Source organism: Monodelphis domestica, chromosome 8, assembly GCF_027887165.1.
Source record: "Monodelphis domestica isolate mMonDom1 chromosome 8, mMonDom1.pri, whole genome shotgun sequence".
NCBI classification, from domain to species: Eukaryota; Metazoa; Chordata; class Mammalia; order Didelphimorphia; family Didelphidae; genus Monodelphis; species Monodelphis domestica.
In genome coordinates this window covers 230,156,112-230,175,102 of record NC_077234.1, presented here as the reverse complement: position 1 = coordinate 230,175,102, position 18,991 = coordinate 230,156,112, and the positions used below count along the sequence as shown (strand labels likewise).

Genomic DNA, 18,991 nt, shown 5'->3' with positions numbered 1-18,991 from the left:
TAGCATGTTAATTTGATCTCTCAGCTATTTTCCAAAAGGGGCACCATTTTCTCACATCCTCTAGATTTCCTAATTTGGACAGAGGGTGTCCATTGGGATATTAGGAACCACCATTTGCTAGAAGGTTCCATGAACAACCCAAGATTACCTGTTTGGTTTAGGAGCCTGTATGGAGGTAATGAGGAAGTATTCAGGAATACTTCTGAGGGGGCAGCTGGGTGGCTCAGTGGATTGAGAGCCAGGCTTAGAGATGGGAGGTTCTGGGTACAAATGTGGCCGCAGACACTTCCCAGCTGGATGACCTTGGGCAAGTCACTTAACCCCCATTGCCTAGCCTTTACCACTCTTCTGCCTTAGAAATAGTATTGATTCTAAGGCAGAAGTTAATAGTTAAAAAAAAAAATACTTCTGAGCTGACTCTTGATGCTAACTTGTCCAGGCTGCTAAAGTTCTTTTGCTTTGGGTCAGCCAGTTCTTCTGTGTTTTTAATCAACTTCTTGGCTCGTTCATATTTTTTTTTGGTTGTTCTCTGGGTTTTTAGAGTCAAGATTTTTTCCCCATATTTTGTATTGCCTTCCATGTTTTAATTATATAAGATTTGTGTTCCTCATTGCCCTGCCCTTTCACCTAATTTGAACAAAATTTTTAAAAGAATTTTTAATTCTGCCTTTTTTTTTCAGAGTTAAAAAACTAAAGAACTACTCTACATTTGAACTGCTAGCATGTTTCATAGAATCACACTTTGCAGTTGGAAGGAACTTTAGTGCTCATCAAGTTCAAAATCTTGGTTTTACAAATGAAGAAACTGAGGCCCAGAGAAACAAAGTTATTTGCCAATGTCCCATAAAAAGAGATGAACTTGGGTGTAGTAGGGTCTCCTGATTGTCAGTCAATGGCTTTTTCCTTAACAACATACTGCCTGTCCCTTTTTGTATAGAATCCCTCAGTGTTAGTAACATTCTCTTTCTTGAATCAATGGAAGTCAGTGGAATAGACATTTATATTACATACCACCTCAGGCAAGTTATTCTCATCATTTCTGTGTCTCATTTTTCTCATCTGCCAAATGGGATAATAATGCCTACCATAATTAGCTTACAATAGGTATTAGAAGAGAAGGTGAGATCACAAATGTGAAAGGACTTTGGCAGTTATTTTAAGTCCTTAACTTCTAAAGAAATTATCCTTTGGAAAGTTTCAAAATTGAAAACAATCCAATCTAAGAAACATTTATGAAATGCCTACTATGTATAGAATCTTATGACAAGTGTTGGGGATACAATGACTAGACAACAACAACAAAAGGCTTGTCCTTAGGTAGCTTACATTCTTCTGAGGGGCAATAGAATGCATTCAAGGCACCATAATGGCCAAGGTAATAGCAATGAGGAACCTGGAGTCAGGAAGACCTGAGTTCAAGTCTCTTCTTAAATACTTACTCACTATGTGACTCTGGGCAAGTCATTTAACCTCTGCCTTGCTTTTCTCATCTGTGAAATGGGGATAATAATAGTACCTTTCTCCTAGAGTGGTAAGAATCAAATGAATCATTGTGCTTAGCACAATGCCTGGCACATAGTAAGTACTACATAAATATTAGTTATTATCATTATTATCTAGACCAGTGATGGTACATCTATGGCACAAGTGCCAAAGATGGCATGCAGAGTACTCTCTCATTACTAGAGAGGCAGAGGAACTCTGGTGGAGCTGCCTCCTTCCCCCTCTCCACTGTGCCTCATGACATTTTTTTCACAACCCCATCTCTCTGCCCAGCAGCCCAATGGGAGCACACAGTGGGTGAGGTGAGTGGCTCACAGGGGGCAGAGCTGAACGGGAATGGAGTGCTTGGGCCCCTCTCCATCTGAGCTGAGGACATTTTTCATAGGACCTGCCCCTCTGCCCAGCAGCCCAATGGGAGCTCTTTCTCCCTCATCTGTGTGGGGTAAGATGGGGGGCACAGCACATGGTTTCTAGCAGGGGAGGCACAGCACTCAGTCGGGGGGAGGGGAGGGATGAGGGCAGGACCATCTCTAAAAGGTTCACCATCACTGATCTAGCCTCACAGTAATTCAATGGGGAGAAGATAGGTGGTAAAGTGGATAGAGCCCTAAGCCTGGACTCAGGAAGACATAAGATCAAATCTAGCTTCCGTTATTTATGGGCTGTCACTTCACCCTATTTGCCTCAGTTTCCTCATCTGTAAAAAGTGTTGGAGAAGGAAATAGAAAACCACTCAGGCATCTCTGCCAAGAAAACCCCAAATGGGGTCGCCGCTGAAATGACTCACAACAACAAATTCAGTGAAGTCTCAAAGCAAAGCCCTAATAATGGCTAACCTTTAGCAAATATAACAATGGTTATCTCCACTGGTTGTCAATATATTTTGCTAAACCAGTTGAACATGTTTGATTCTATTACACCACAAGGGCATGTTTTTCATCCCATCACCCAGCTAACCATATGCCAAACAGGGCCTGTGGTAGGGATGCAAAGGCGATTAATATACTCTGATTTTACAAAGCCAATTATGCCATGAGAACTCACATTGCCTTCCTCTCCACAACTGCCTATTGCCAAGACATGCCTGCTAATTTAACTTTAGTTTTTTTAGATTGTGAAAGAAAGTAGTCAGCAACTCTACCCCCCTCCTTTTTTTTAACCCTTATCTACTGTCTTAGAATCAATTCCAATTAAGTATTGGCTCCAAGGCAGAAATGACTTGCCCAGGGTCATACAGCTAGGAAGTGTTTGAGGCCAGATTTGAACCCAGGTCCTCCTGACTCCAGGCTTGGCTCTCTATCCCCTGAGCTGCCCCTATTCCTTCCTTTTTATATGACTATCTATTATAGCCAGGTCCTAACTGGTGAGAATTATGAATCCCCTAAAGTAGTTGCATGTATTCAAACTTATCATGTTCAGAGTTTTAATTATATAAAATATGGCAATTTGGTTGCAATTCCATTGAAATATGCTGTGTGGGTTTGAATAATGTAACCAAAAATTCTTTCTGTGCATTAATCTAGAAGTAAGAGATCCAGATGGGGCCACCACTATCCCTCAGCTACATTAGAAGCCTGGCCAGGCATCAACCTCATGTCAATGCCAATTCTTTAATTACGAGCCCCATCATCCTGTTCCTGTATGAGCTAGAATACTGGAGCCCCAACTAATCACCACCGTCTTTGTCAGTGAGAATAAGAGCAGCAATCGCAGCTATGCCTAGAGGGAAGCAGCTAGTATCTAGGAGCTTAGAGTTCTTGGTGCTTTATCCATGGTGTCAGCACCAGGTTTGAATCACTCAGTTCAAATTTGGTTAATGACTCTTTTTAAATTTAATTAATTAATTTTTTGTTAAAGTAGTTGGGCAGAGACGGGCCAAAAGCTACAGTGGTTCCTGGTCTTAAAACCCGAGATTGGAATTAAGAAGCTATTTTCCAACTTCACTCCTTTTTCCTTCAACTATATAGATAATAATAGTGAAGAATCATCATAGGTTAATGGAAGAGGTCCCAGATTATAATCTAGTGCAAGAGTTCTTAATCACTTTTACATTGTGGCCCCCATTGGTGGTCTGAGGAAGCCTATAGATCCCTTCTCAAAAGAATTTCTTAAGTGCATAAAATATAATACGTAGGATAACAAAGGAAATAAATTATATTGATTATTTTATGTTACTATATTGATATATTTGCTAGCTATCAAAATATTGGGGGGAAATTCACGAATGCTAGGGTCATACTACAGATGAGAAAACTAAGTCATAGGGAAGTTGAGTGACTACAGATAGTAAGCATCAGAGACAAGATTTGAACCCAGGTTCTCCAAGACCAGTACTCTTTTCGTTGTACCACCCTGTCTCCTCAGAAACTTAAAGTCCATGTTTTAGGATATGGGCATGGCATGAGTGAATCTGTGTGTCTTATAAAACCATAGGATTGTGCTTCTTCTAGGGATGATGTTAGAAATATGGACTGAGGGACCATCAGAAAAAAATATTCCAAAAAGTATGCACAAAAGGTGATGAAGGCATAAAAAATACCTTACATTTACTGGTACTTTAGAGTTTACAAAACATTTTGGATTATTATTGTTGTTCAGTCATGTCTGACACTGTAACCCCAATTAGGGTTTTCTTGGCAAAGATTCTGGAATGTTTTGGCATTTCCTTCTGCAGCTCATTTTCCACATGAGGAAACTGAGACAAACAGGGTTAAGTGATTTGGCCACAGTCACCTAAGTAAGTGTCTGAGGCTGGATTTGAACTCAAGTCTTCCTGACTCCAAATCTGGTGCTCTATCCACTGCAGCACCTAGCTGCCTATAATTTGGGATACATAATTTCCTTTGATCCTTACCAAAACCAAGGAGGAAGCTTAATCACTCACCCTGGAACTCAAACCCAAGTTTTCAGATTCCAAGTCCAATGTATAGAACCGGGTAGACAATGGACTTTCTCTTCAGTAACTAGAAACATTCTTGTTCAGGACTCCCTCAAAATGGACGTGATAAAATGAAAGCAGCAGAGCTGTTTGCTGTTAATTAAGTGAGCATTCAGGGTTTATTTTTCATTTGTTTTATTTGTTTGTTTTCCCATTTTCAGGGAAGAATCTTAAGTTTCTTTCTTTTCTCAAACTCTTCCAAGATCTGAGAAATAATTCAGAATTTTCCTATGGTTCTTTGCTACGTAAATCATCTGACATCAGTATCAAAGATACAAAGGGGGAATTTATGATTCCTGAGTGGGCAGTAAATGCCCTTTTAGCACAACACTTTTGAGTTCCTTAATATTTCAGGGATAGGTGAAGTATCTCACAAACACTTAGACTAGAGAAGGAAAAAACCCCACATTTATTATGGCTAATAAGAACTGCTGGCAATTTGACACTGAAAAGGTCTTCTTGACTGGGCTGTTTTCCTCCATCTTGCGCTATTCTGGGTGACTCGGGATTACTAGGCTGTGCTGGTTTGCAAGTATTTACCTTTCTTTTTTATAATAAAAAATAATCATGTATTTTGAAAATCAGACCAAAACATGGAAAGAACGGCCAGGGGGGATGGTGAATGGGGAGAAACAGGGTTAGTTTTTCCGCTTCTTTATCAATCTGTGATAATTTCCCTTTAAGATATTATCAGGGACACGGTATTGAGGAGGGTAGAAAATAACAGATTATTCAAGGTAAGACCATTGATGTTCTGGAAGTTCTTGTTTTTGTGTCCTGCTTACATTTTCTCAGTGTCGTGTGTGCCACATTTTCATAATCGGTACATGCACATATGTCATATTTTAGATTGTGCTAATAGTATGTATTACAGAGCTTATGAAAAGCCCTCATCTCAAGAAACACATTTTAGATCAATTTCCAAAATGGCGCAGCAGCGGGCTGGTGGCACGCAGGGTCTTCTCTCCCCAGAAATATGACAGGAAAACAATACTGGTACCCTGCGTATTTGTTCCACCCAGAGCTTGGGGAAACATGATTTAAATAGCTTCATTTCAAAGAGAAGTACACGTCATGTAAATTGTTCTATCTGAAAGGAAGTTAGCTTGGATTAAAAAAAAAAATCATTGTTTGTGGTGGAGAAGGTAAAACTGGTCACTTTCCAGGGCTAGAGCGCCCCTTTTCTGCAATGAGACTTACAGCCAAGGCTTTGCTGTAGAAATAGACAAAAGACCGACCGGCCTGGTCAGGACTTCTCCAGTACAAAGGGGTCAGGATTATGTAGGAATCCATTTCTGATTGTGTCTCCTCTTTCCTTTCCCCCTCCTTCTTGGTCGGTGTTTTATTGCAACATCTGTTGAGTTGTACTGCCCTCTGGCGACCATTACATGGAAACGACTTCATAGAAAAGTGTTGCCATCATTTCAGTGGTATTTGGTTCCAGCACCGTGTTCGTGTGTTCCTTTCCCATTGTCGGCGTAGCTTTTTGTCCCGAGGACGATTCTGATGCTCGATCGTTAACACTGTCTAATGACTTCCTCCTGGCAGAAGCCCCCACCTGCGGAGATCAGAGGGTTCCTTGTCCACGGAAGGGAGACATTCATCCACCGACTCCAACAAAGCCTCAAGCGGAGACGTCTCCCCTTATGATAATAACTCCCCAGTGCTGTCCGAACGCTCGTTGCTGGCTATGCAAGAAGACATTGCCCTGGGTTCAGAGAAGCTGTACAAGGTGCCTGAACAGTACATGTTGGTTGGCCACTTGCAGTCGAAATCACGAGAAAGTTCTCCTGGACTGTGGGCTGGAAAAGGTATGTATGGCCTGATTGGCCGAGATGAGCCTCTGATCGCCCCAAAGTAGTCCCTTAACCTGTAGCAGAGAGGGATCTTCGGGTGATCCCACGGCCTCGGACACCGCCAGAGCCCGCCCTCATCCATCCTCAGGCCATGAAAGTGTGTTGGTGTAGCCACACATTGTCTGTCCTCTTCAGAGATGCGCTTTGGTTTACTCTTTTTTCTCCCTTCACAACGAGTTTATAAATCCTCAATCATTGGTTTCAGTGGCTGAGTTTCTGTTGTGCCAGATATTGTGGATATTCTTCAGCTTCTCCTAGTGTTCTCCATCTTCCTTCTATTCACATCATAGTCTACCTTTCATTATGCTTCACTGTTTGCTTACTCTAAAGGATTACAGGGGGCAGCTGGGTGGCTCAACGGATTGAAAGCAAGCCAAGCCTAGAGATAGGAAGTCCTGGGTTCAAATCTGGCCTCAGACATTTCCCCGCTGTATGCTTTTGGGCAAGTCACTTAATCCTCCATTTCCCTGCCCTTACCACTCTTCTGCCTTGGAACCAATGCACAGTATTTATTCTAAGACAGAAGGTAACAGTTTAAAATCAATCAATCAATCAATAAAGAGTTACATATTAGGTATATATGTCCTAGACTCCATGAATAGGCAGTGAGTGTGAGATGCCTGTGGGACATCCAACTGGCCATCAGGTCTGAAGACAGAAAGACTCATCTTCTTGAGTTCAAATCTGGCTTCAGATACCTACTAGCTATATGATCCTGGGCAAGTCACTTAACCCTGTTGGCCTCAGTTTCCTCATCTGTAAAATGAGCTAGAGAGGGAAATGGCAAACCACTTCAGAATCTTTGCCAACAAAATCCCAAATGGCAACACAATGAGATGGACATGACTGAAAGGCTTAAATAGCACTAGTAACAACAAAAATATAGGACATTCGGGGAAATGTGACCTAGTTAGGGTAGCTAGGGATGCAAAGCTGGAATTCAAGAGAAGAAGAGAACTAGAACTGGATATACAGATTTGAGAGTCCTCTGTATAGAGATTATAGTTTTCTATCAGTGAATGGTAATGAGAACCCAGGAGTAAATATAGGGGGGAAAGAGGAAAGACTCTTGGACATATATATATATCTGTAGGATATACATATGTTTAAATGTGTGACATATGTATGAATGGATGATGATCACCTAGAGGATACTGGGAAGCATCAATTAGTTAGGGAGAAAGAGAACCACCCTGACAAAGCAGTGTCACATAAATCCTGGGTGAAGAAAGTTTAAAGAGGGAACTTCCACACAAAGAAATCCAGGGTGACTAGATAGGCTGGAAGACTGGTGGCAAGGGTCAAGTGACAGTGGGTCAGATGGCAAGATATCAGTGCTAGCTGGGTCCTATTCTAAGTCAAGGGCTGGCAACTAGATGGCTGGATAGGATGAAGAAGACAGATTATATTTTCTATGTATAACCTAGAGGAAATCGTATTTTAAAAAGCTGGAAGGAACAGAATAGAACAAGTACTGTCAACTAATAGTTATAACATCTTTTTGGGGGGGGATCTCATTCAGAAACACAATACTATAGGAATTCTGCTATGGTTATTATTATTTTTTAAATTTTTATTTAATTGATTAAGAACATTTTTTCATGGTTACATGATTCATGTTCTTTCCCAACCCCCTCCCATAGCTACCACCAATTCCACTGGCTATTTCCATATTATTAGTATTTGCACTAGTTTGATCATTTAGAGTCTACATCCCTAATCATATCCCCATCAAACCATGTGATCATCTGCTATTATTTTTAAAGTCTTTAATATTCCAAGAACCCAAATTTGTGATTAGGTTCTAACCCCATAATGAAATCAACAAAGTCTGTCCAATATTTCCATGCAAATGAAATGAGAATTTTCTTAATAAATGTCATTCCAAAAGGTAAGTTAAAAGCTAAAGAGATCAAAGGAAAAAGAAAACAATCTATAGCCACATTTTATAGATGGGAAAAGTAAGACTGAGATAAGTTAAGTGACTTATCTATAGTCACATGGCCAGAGATCAAAGAAAAAAAAATAAAACAAAAATATTTATAGAAGCTCTTTTTGTGGTGGCAGAGAATTGGTAATTGAAGCAATGCTCATCAGTTGGAGAATGGCTAAATAAGTCCTGACATGTGATTGTGATGGAATACTATAATGTGCTATAAGAAATGACAAGGGAATGGGTTCAGAAAAGCATGATAAGACCTATGGGGACTGATACCCAGTCAATAAATGTGTAGGAGATCATCATGCACAGTAACAGCAATGGTGTAGTGATGGTCAACTATGAAAGTTGGCTACTCTGATCAATGATCAAAGCCATTCCAAAGGACTAATGATAATGTATGTATAGACAGACAGACAGACAGACAGACAGATAGATAGATAGATAGATAGATAGATAGATAGATAGATAGATAGATAGATAGATAGATATTGATCCACCTGCAGAGAGAGAACTGATGGACTCTTGAGTATAAACTGAAGTATTAAAGTATAATTTTATCACTTTTATTTTGCTTTTTTGTGATATGGCTAATATGGAAATGTGCTTTATATGATTTCACATGTATGATTGATATCATTTTGCCTGCCTTTCAAGTGGTAGGGAAGGAGAAAATCTGAAACTCAAAATTTAAAAAGAAAACTATGTTATAGAAAAAAATATGACTTCTTTTAAATTTTAAGAAAAAGATAAGTTAGGGGGCAGGGGAGATTAGTGTTTCCAACTCATTTTAAGGGACTTGTGGCATACTATGATCTCTCAGACTGTCCAGCTTCCTACTTGAGAATTACTTATACCCTAATAGTAATATTCAATATTTGTCAAGCACTTTATGGTCTACAAATAACTTGAAATGCATTTTTATTTGATCTTCACAATAACCCTCTAAAGTAGGTGATAGCCTCATTTTATAGATGGGAAAAGTAAGACTGAGACAGGTTAAGTGACTTATCTATTGTCACATAGTTGATAAAATGTCTGAGGCAAAATTTAAACTCAGGTCTTCCTTATTACATGTCCAATACTCTTTTTACTGTGCCACCTAACTACTAATTTTGTACCTTCCGTGGTATCTGGTGCTTTGTCTAAAGCAGGTTCTTTAGAAATAGGTCCTGGTTAATTGACTGATCTTGATTAATTGTCTGGCAGTATCACTTCATATTATAACATTTTCTTTAACTCTTCCTTAGATGTGTCAGAGGAACCCTTCAATATTTGGGGAACCTGGCATTCAACATTAAAAAGTGGATCCAAAAGCCCAGGAATGACAGGTATGGGGCTATTCTAAAAATAGTATTTTGGCAAATTTTGTAGGATTTGATGGCCGTTGGAAGGGTGAGGGTGTTGATTTGCTTCTAGTCTAGTTGAATTCAGAAGTAATCTATAAGTTGTTTCTTGAGACATAGAGTGCTTGACTTGCATACTTTAATGATTCTTTGAGCTTACCCACGAAGATCTTCCCTCTAGTGTGGAGATATCAACCCATTCTCATGAATGCACCTCCCATATACCCTACAGAGATCTACCCAACACCTTGGCGGCCTTCATCTACAGAGGTCTTTTGGATTCCAGGGCAGCATTAGAGGTGTCTGTCTGTTACAGACATCCACCAGATATGCCACTTTTTATTTTTAAAAAGGATTTTGGAATGTCTTTTAGTCAACAAGCATTTTTTAGCACCTTTATGCCAGGCAATGTTCTAAGAGCTGAAAGTCACGATCATGCTGAACACAATGCCCCTTCCCCTCTATCCCGTTCACATTGAACGCTTCCTTACAACCAAGAAAAACTGTTAAGTCAAACAAACTGATAGCTGCCATATCTGCCATTTTTTGCACTGAAGTCATTATTGGTAATATGCTACAATCTACCCTTCTCTACCAGACATTTCTCCGTCAATGGAGAGAAAGGGTTTCTCCAGCACTGGAAGGCTGGTCCTTCTCCAACCTCATCTTTCACTTGTTACCAGGTTCTAAAAATGTTCTTGTGCTTTTTGCCTACATGTTACTTTTTTTTTTTAAAGCCTTACCCGCTTTTTTAGTATCAATTCTAAGACAGAAGAGCAGTAAGGGCTGGACAATTAGGGTTAAGTGACTTGCCCAAAATCACAGAGCTGGAAAGAGATCAGATTTGAACCCAGGTCTTCCCAACTTGGAGTTGGACCTGGTGCTTTATCTATTGTACTGCCTACCCATTACTTTTCGAGCTCTATCCCTCCATTATGCTACCCAGCTATCCTGTACATTACATTGAGAGGGAAAAGCTCTGTTCTTCCAAGAAAAATAGGAGCCCAGAGAGCCAAAGGCACTTCCAAAAGCATTATGTCAAATAAGAGGGAGATATTCTCCTGAATTTTTCATAGCAGGGCTAGCCCTATATATCATGTACAGTGTGGACATTCAGAAAGATAAAGCAGCAGTAATGATTATTGATGACCAGTAATAGTATTTATGGAGTATTTTAAGATTGACAGAACACTTGACATACATTATTTTACTGCAAGTCTGTGAGGAAGGTACTAGTATTTTCCCTATTTTACAGATGAGGAAACTGAACCAAACAGAGGCATCCCACAACTAAGAAATATCTGTGCTAGTTTTCAAACCCAAACCCAGAATTTTATGTATTGTGCCATGCTGCTGCCTCTTAATGAATAATACTCATCAGTAAATGTGATTCTTCTTCTTTGGTTTGAGACTATGCAACCCTGGGCAAGTCACTTAACCCCAATTTGCCTCAGTTTCTTCCTCTGTAAAATGAGCTGGAGAAGGAAATGGTAAATCATGGTGTCTTTGCCAAGAAAGACCCCAGATGGCATCCCTAAGAGTCATCCACGACTGAACAAGGAGGAAATGTTTCTTTGGGTAGAAGCTGTCTAGAGACTGTGTTTGAGGGGCAGATGGGTGGCTCAGTGTATTGAAAGCCATGCCTAGAGACAGAAGGTCCTGGGTTCCAATCTGGCCTCAGACACTTCGCAGCTGTATGACCCTGGGCAAGTCACTTAATCCCCATTGCCTAGCCCTTACCTCTCTTCTGCCTTTCTGCCTTGAAACCAGTACACAGTGGTAGTTCTAAGATAGAAAGTAAGGGTTAAAAAAAAAATTTTTTTTAATAGAGACTAGGTTTGAAAGAGTTGGGGGGAGGGAGTGAAGGGGTGGTGAAGGGTAGATGAGCAAAGAACGCCCTTGTAACCATACGTCCACATTCTTTCTCTTGCTATTCCGATTTTAAGGCTCCTATGGAGACATTTATGAAAGCAGTTTCCTCCGTCCAGGGCGGTGCTCCCTTTCCCAGGGGAACCTGTCCCTGAACTGCCCACGCTGGCAGGGTAGCTCCACCGAACTGGACGGCGGGAAGCAGCTCATCCGAAGGACTCAGACCACCGCCACCATCCCAGAGTGCAAGCCCCATGCCCCGGTATCTCGAGTTTGCAGCACACCCCAGATCCCGGGCAGCAGGCGGAGCTCGGAACAATCTCCTTCGAGATCTGAGCAGTACTTGACTTTGAGTAGCGCGGAAGACCTCACTGAGAGTGATGCGGCGGAGGGGTCTTGGTTGCAAAATAGAGCCAAGTCTCTGTACCTGAGAGTAGCAGAGAGTGGCCGAAATGAGCAGAGGCCTCCGCCTCCCTACCCTGGGCCAGGGAAGCAAGTTTCAGCACCATCTCAGCAGCCCACCGACAAAGACAAACCGTTGTGGAGACTTCGGAGGCCGGAAGAAAGTGCCGAGACTGCGGCCAAGGAGGAAGGACAGATGAGTGTCTCCACTGACAACTCGGGCCTGGGTCAGGAGAATCAGGACGCAGTGAAAAAACTGGGCAATGCTTATTCCATTGAAGCCAGTGATCAGAACAGTAAAAACTTAGCAAATCCAGACTGGCGTGATTGGCAAAGGGAGCGATGGCAAATTTGGGAGCTCCTATCCGCTGATAATCCAGACGCCCTCCCTGAAACTCTAGTATGACCACATAGTATGACCACTTCCTGCAGCCCTTCTCCCTGTCACACACACACACACACACACACACACACACACACACACACACACACACACTCTGCCATGAATGTCCGTTCTTCCCTCCAGTAGGAAAAAAGAAAGAAAACGATGCTGTTGGACAATCAGGTGAATTCTTCTTGTTTTACACCAACTTTGAAAGTTCATGTAAATATTTTTTTAAAGTCAACACTATTTTCACTTTAAAGATTTTAATAGCACTGTCAAATGTCCATTTACAAAGAAACTTCTGATGCATAGCCAGCTTTTAAGGGAGAAAATGAAATAAAACGATCTATTTTGAACAGTTGTGCCCACCATTGGCTGTGTGTAAGATAAAAATCAATTGCTTTGGTGTAGCTGAATGTATTTATATGTCTGCAGTTTTGATGATTGTAAATTCTGTAATGGGTTATGTATGATAATCATATACAATATGTGCACAAACCGAAAACAAAAGGACAGATGAACGTGCGTTTTGTTTTCATTTTTTAATCACTGCACTTATAGTATAAGCCTCAAAATTCTATAGAGTGTGCACAAGCAGGTTTCTGTGCTTTTTAAATATACATTTGTAAATGGGGGAAAGCCCTTTTGTCACTGCCTGAGGAAAAACACTAAATTTAGAGAACCGTGAAAAGCCGTATTTTTTATAATAAAAGTAGTGTGTTAGGGAAACTATATAGTCACCACATATGTTTTCGGGGGGGGGGGGGGTTGGTACAAAAATGCTTATGAGCAAAATTTAAAATTTGATACATTATAAAAATATTTTTTTAGATTGCATTAAAAGCTGTTGAGCTAATCAGTCAAGAGTAAGGCCGTGCCTAACAGATGGAAGAATAATTCAAAAGCCCTTCTCCCCAATCTACATTAAGTACAATTTTATATAAACAGTATATATAATATATTATATATTTATAATGTATGATTTTTATGTGTTTTTCAAAACCACAAACTGGAATCCAACTCTGAAAATTTTAAAGCCTAAATTAAGATATGCAAATTACAACTGAATGTGACTTTTCCTTTTACTCCACATGCATTCAGCAATTAAAAAAAAAATATATATATATATATAATTAGATAAATGCAGTGCTTTGGGTATTCAAATTATCTTTGAAAGAATCCACTTTTGCATATACATGATGCCAAAGGCTAAGTTCCATGATTTTAGGCTGCTTTGTGAACTATGTTTGGGTGTTTTTCAAGTAACTGCAAAATCATTTCATGACCAGCAGATGGCAATTTACTTCAGTGTTTTATGAAATTTTTCACTTGATAAGGGGAAAGTGTATTATAATTTTTTCTAAAACATGCTAGTCTTAATTTTACTGAAGATGATGACTTTTTTCAGTGATGTTGTCTTTAAGTTCTATGTGCCATATTTGAATAAAGAGCTAAGCAAACTATATATTCTCTGGCATCAGATATCATTGAAAATTCACAAAAGAAATTGGAATATTAGGTCCAGAAAATTGCTCATGCAAATTGAACAAGGAGCATATATATATATATATATATGAGGTTACTGGGAAATAGCTAAAAAAGGCAAAATACAATTAAAATTCAATTATTTAAGTACACAAAGCAAGTAAACAAACTTCCACTCAAACATTCTTGCCATGCTTCCTTGGAAGAGGGAAATAACAGCAATAAAAGTACTGCCATGGGGAAATCATGCTTTAGTCACCATCTATCAAGCTATAAAGAGTAAAAATATAGCCCTAGCGCAGTGTTTGGCAAACCTATGGCACACATGCCAGAGTATATTGGAGAGGGCTACTCCCTTCCCCCTCTCCATGGGTGCCTGAGGATATTCACATCACCCACCCCTCTGCCCAGCAGCCCAACAGGAGCGCTTCCTCCCTCCTTTGTCTGGGGTAATGCATGAGGATTGCAGTTTGAGCACTTAGTCTCTAAAAGTTTCTACATCAGTTCCCTAAAGACTATGGATCTTTCATCCAGGTGGTTGCCTAACTAAATTAAAACAGGCTTTATCAACAGAATAGACTCAAGGAAGAATTTGGGGGGGGGGAGGGAGGCTCCATCAAACTGAGAAAGACTAAGGGAAGGAAAACCAAAGTTCATTGGGACTCCCCTCACAAGTGATCTATATGTATACACACAAATACCCTCATTGTTTCTCAGGACTTTATTACACACATGGGATGATAGGTCTGGAATAAAACATGTATACACACATATGTGTGTACATAGCCACATATATGCACGTGTTATACATGATATATACATGTGGATATGGATATAGGGATGTATGATATTTGTGCTTGGATATCCAGAGTTCCAGATCACTACATGGTTCTTAGAAATCACATCTGCCAGTTCTGAGTCATCAAGGATACGGTTTGAGTCTGGTGCTTTTGAATCATTGAGAGGAGTTTCCCACCCTGTCACTCATCACAGATTTCCATTCTATTCCAGCCTGCTCAGGTGAAAAGTTTCTTATCATTTTCTCACTAACTTGGGACTTTTCTCAGTTTCCTCTTAGTCATTCCTACCCCCCCCCCTTTCCTTCCTAATCTGAAAAACAAGCAAAAATGGAATAGAAACTTGAAGTTGGTCTTGAATCCAGGTCCGGTGTTCTTTCTTTCACTAAACAAATGATACTATCAATCTGAGTACTTAATTTACAGAATTAGGAAAAAGAAATTCTAGTGCATGAAATAGGAATAGGCCAGAGAGATATAAAGGAAACCAATGGAATGTGGTGTCATTAGTTATAGGAGAACAGAGTACTTTAAGCCTAGAGCAGTCAACAGAGTCATATGCAGCAAAAAAATTAAAATTTTAAAAATAAATGAATGAATGAATAAAAACTAAATGAGAATTAAAAATGGACATTAATTGTGATGATTAAAAAGCCATTGGTGACCTTTAAAAGCTACTTGATGGAGCACAGTGATTAGACATTAAGGAATGGATGGTTAATAAGTGAAAAAAACCTGTGGAGACCATTCCCTCACCCCCATGCCCAAGGAGCAAGAAATAAGATGATAACTACGTGGGTAAGTAGAGATTTTTCTTTTTCATTTTTAATGTTCCTGAAACTAGGGAAATCTACACTTATTTGAAAGCAAAAGAATAGAGCTAGTAGAAAGGGATAGATAGAGAATTTTTAGGGGGAAGAGATTCAGAAAAAAATAAAATTAAGGCCACAAGCAGAGAAAAAAGATTTAACAATAGAAATGGTAAACATAAGAGTTTATTCCACATGGCATTGGTCTTCTTAGAAAAAGTAAGAGTTAGAGTGAGTTTACTGTATTCATTCCTTTTTCAGAATATCCATTATCTGTCACCAAATGAATGTTTTTTTAAACATTATTTTATTTGGTCATTTCCAAACATTATTCATTAGAGACAAAGATCATTTTCTTTTCCTCCCCCCCCCTCCACCCTTCCCACCACCCCTCCCATAGCCGACGCACAATTCCACTGGGTATCACATGTGTTCTTGATTCGAACCCATTTCCATGTTGTTGGTATTTGCATTAGAGTATTCATTTAGAGTCTCTCCTCAGTCATGTCCCCGTAACCACTGTAGTCAGGCAGTTGCTTTTCCTCGGTGTTTTTACTCCCACACTTTGTCCTCTGCTTGTGTTTTTTCTCCTCCATCCCTGCAGATTATTCAGGGACACTGCATTGACACCAATGCAGAAGTCCATTACATTCGATTGTACCACAGTGTGTCAATCTCTGTGTACAGTGTTCTCCTGGTTCTGCTCCTTTCGCTCTGCCAAATGAATGTTTTTTCTTCATTTTGGTCAACGAAAGGACTTTATCTTGAGATTATTAACTGCCTCCATTTTTCCCTTCCTTCTAGCTAACCTTCTTGACTCCAACTTCTCCTCTTACTTCATTTTGTTCAAATTGAGTATCTGGCTATACCACCAAAAAGACAAAGCAACATGTTAACTATTAGCTTTGTTTTTATTCAATGAACAAGCAGCTAGGAGAGAGTGACAGACCTGGAGTCAGGAAGACTAATCTCAATATAAATTTAGCCCCAGAAACTCACTGACTATGTGACCCTAAGCAAGTCACTTAATCCTGTTCGCCTTGGTTTCCTCATCAGTCAAATGAGCAGGGGAAGGAAATGGCAAACCAGTCCAGGATCTTTGCCAAGAAAACCCCAAAATGGGGTCACAAAGCCAGACAGGTCTGAAAATGATTGAATAACAATCATTGTTTATTGAAGAGAGTCCATAGAATTCAGTTCCCAAAAGTATCTTTTTTTTGTTTTTTTCTTTGTTTTCCTGCATTCATGCCTTTCTGTACATACTAATTGACTAATTCTGCCCAATCTCTTTCACATCTTGCTGCTTACTCAGTATCCTCTTTTCTTTCATTTACTTTTTAAATTGTTTTATTTTTAATTGGTATAGTTTGTTTTTTATTTGTTCACTGTGACTTCCAAACATCAATTTCCCCTTTTCCCAGAAAGCTAAAAGGAACCTCTTGCAAAGCATTTTAAAGTATATTGTTGTAGGGCAGCTAGGTGGCACAGTGGCTAGAAGAGTAGACCTGGAGTTAAAAGGATCAGGGGTCAAATGAAACCTTAGCCACATCTAGTGGTGTGAGCCTGGGCAAGTCACTTGACCCTGATTGCCTAGCCCTTGCTTGCCCTTCTGTATCAAAGTTGTTACCAAAACATAAAAGGAAGGGCTTTTTAAAAAGATAAAATACTGTGTTTGGTCCTCATAATGATTCTGTGAGATGGGTACAATAGAATTGACTCAGAAAAAATGAGTGACTTGCTGAGAGTCACTCAGATGGTATCAGAGGTTGAAGTCAAAGCCAAGTTTTTCTGACTTTAAATCCATCATACTATCTACTTGGCAGGTGCAGTGGATAAAGTGCCTTGTCTGGAGTCAAGAAAACCCAAGTTCAAATCCAACTTCATTTACTTGCTAGGTGTGTGACTCCTGGTCAAGACCCTTAAACCTCTGTCTGCCTTAGTTTTCTCATCTGTAAAGTGGGGATAAAAATAACACCTACCTCCGAGTCATTGTGAGGATAAAACAATATATTTATATACTTGCAAGTGATTTGTAAAATGTAAAGTGCTACATAAATTATTGCCTTGTTTCTTTCTGTTCTTAGAGAGGAGACCTTAAAAGTTATTTTACCTGTTCCCTCAAGCTTAAAGAGCATATTCTCTACATTTCTGAAATACTGTAGAAAGCTCACAAATGGCAAGGAAAAATTAAAACTTAACATGTCTATGATATCAGCATTATAGATATTTCCTTTTTTAAACCCTTACCAATACCAAGAATCGGTTCCAAGGCAAAAGAGCAGTAAGAACTAGGTAATTGTAGTTAAGTGACTTGTCCAGGGTCACACAGCTAGGAAATATCTTGGGTCAAATTTGAACCCAGGACCCCCCATTTTGGCCCAGCTGTCTATCCACTGAGCCACCTACCTGCCCCAGAGGTATTTCTTTCTTGGTTGAAGATTGAAACCTATGCATGACTTCTTATCCTGTAAGATTTGTGTCCCACTTTTAGTCATCCACAAACAATTGGCATGATGTACTAGAGGCTTCTCTGTGGATCTTTCACACTTTGAGGGAATTGCCTAAGCCCTTTGGCCAGCCACTTCACATCACAACCGTATGTTGGCCCCATCTCCTAGTCCAGGCATTCGTTTCCTGGATGATGTTCTTCAGGTCATTTTTGCACATAAGCTGTCTTTGAAAGGGTGATTCTGCTTCCTTGGCACCACCAGGTGTGTGTCTCTCTCTCCTGCCTTTTGGAAGTGCTATAGCTTTGACTCTGGAGATTGCAATGTTCCAAGACTTGCAGCCATGTAGCATCACTAAGAGAACATTCTGATCTGGAAAAATGAGCTGGACAAGGAAATGGCAAACCATTCCTGTGTCTTTGCCAAGAAAACCTCAAAAGGGGTCATGAAGAGTCGGATACAACTGAGAAAACTGAACAAATAAACAAGAAAGAGAACATTAGTAAGTGGGGGGGCAACAGGGGGATATAGGCCTCTGAAATGGGGAGCAGCTTGGATCATTAAAAGCACTGTATATAGTTTTCTCAAATGTAATCAACCCACAGTCCTAACATTTCTATCTAAAATGGCTTGCCAGAGAGTCATCCTAATAGACTAGCTAAACGGGCTGATCATCTCATTTCAGTTGTCAGTGCTCTGGGGCTCTCTCCACCACTGCTGCTGAAAATTACTTTGTACATTCAAATCTGGCCTCAGACACTGCCTCGATGTGTGACCCTGGGCAAGTCACTTAACCCCCATTGCCTACCTTACTGCTCTTCTGACTTGGAACCAATACACAGTTTGGATTCTAAGACAGAAGGTAAGAGTGTGTTTGTTAAAGAAAATTGCTTTGTACTTGTATGTACACATGTTGCTTACACCCTCCTCTACCCCACCCCACCCCCATAAAGTATAAAATCTTGAAAGTATTTCAAGAAAAAAAAATTCACTTTTCTCTTTAGTGCCTGGCACCTCACAGGAGCTCATTGAATTCACTTAAAACAGACAGAGACACTTTTCATCCTTTTAGCTTTTCTAGTATGGATTGTTAGGTTAGTCTCATCTGAATTATTGTGGATCTCAAAAGGAGACCTTGTCATCTGGGCGCAACCAACACAATAGTATTCGTAAATAAGAATATCTAAATGACTTCATCATCTAGTGCTGTGCTGT

At 39.9% G+C, this 18,991-nt stretch overlaps 1 protein-coding gene across 5 annotated transcripts in view; it reads left to right on the top strand.

The window, feature by feature from the left end:
• Positions 1-13,703, top strand: part of ARHGAP6 (Rho GTPase activating protein 6) — a 675,128-nt gene extending 661,425 nt beyond the window's left edge. For all 5 annotated transcript variants that reach the window (XM_016424787.2, XM_056808175.1, XM_056808176.1 and 2 more), the window contains exons 11-13: positions 5,990-6,252; positions 9,487-9,567; positions 11,529-13,703. In XM_016424787.2, the coding sequence (XP_016280273.2) occupies positions 5,990-6,252; positions 9,487-9,567; positions 11,529-12,259 (1,075 nt within the window). In that variant the 3' untranslated portion in view covers positions 12,260-13,703. The remainder of the gene's footprint in view (positions 1-5,989; positions 6,253-9,486; positions 9,568-11,528) is intronic.
• The last annotated feature ends 5,288 nt before the right edge of the window (positions 13,704-18,991 follow it).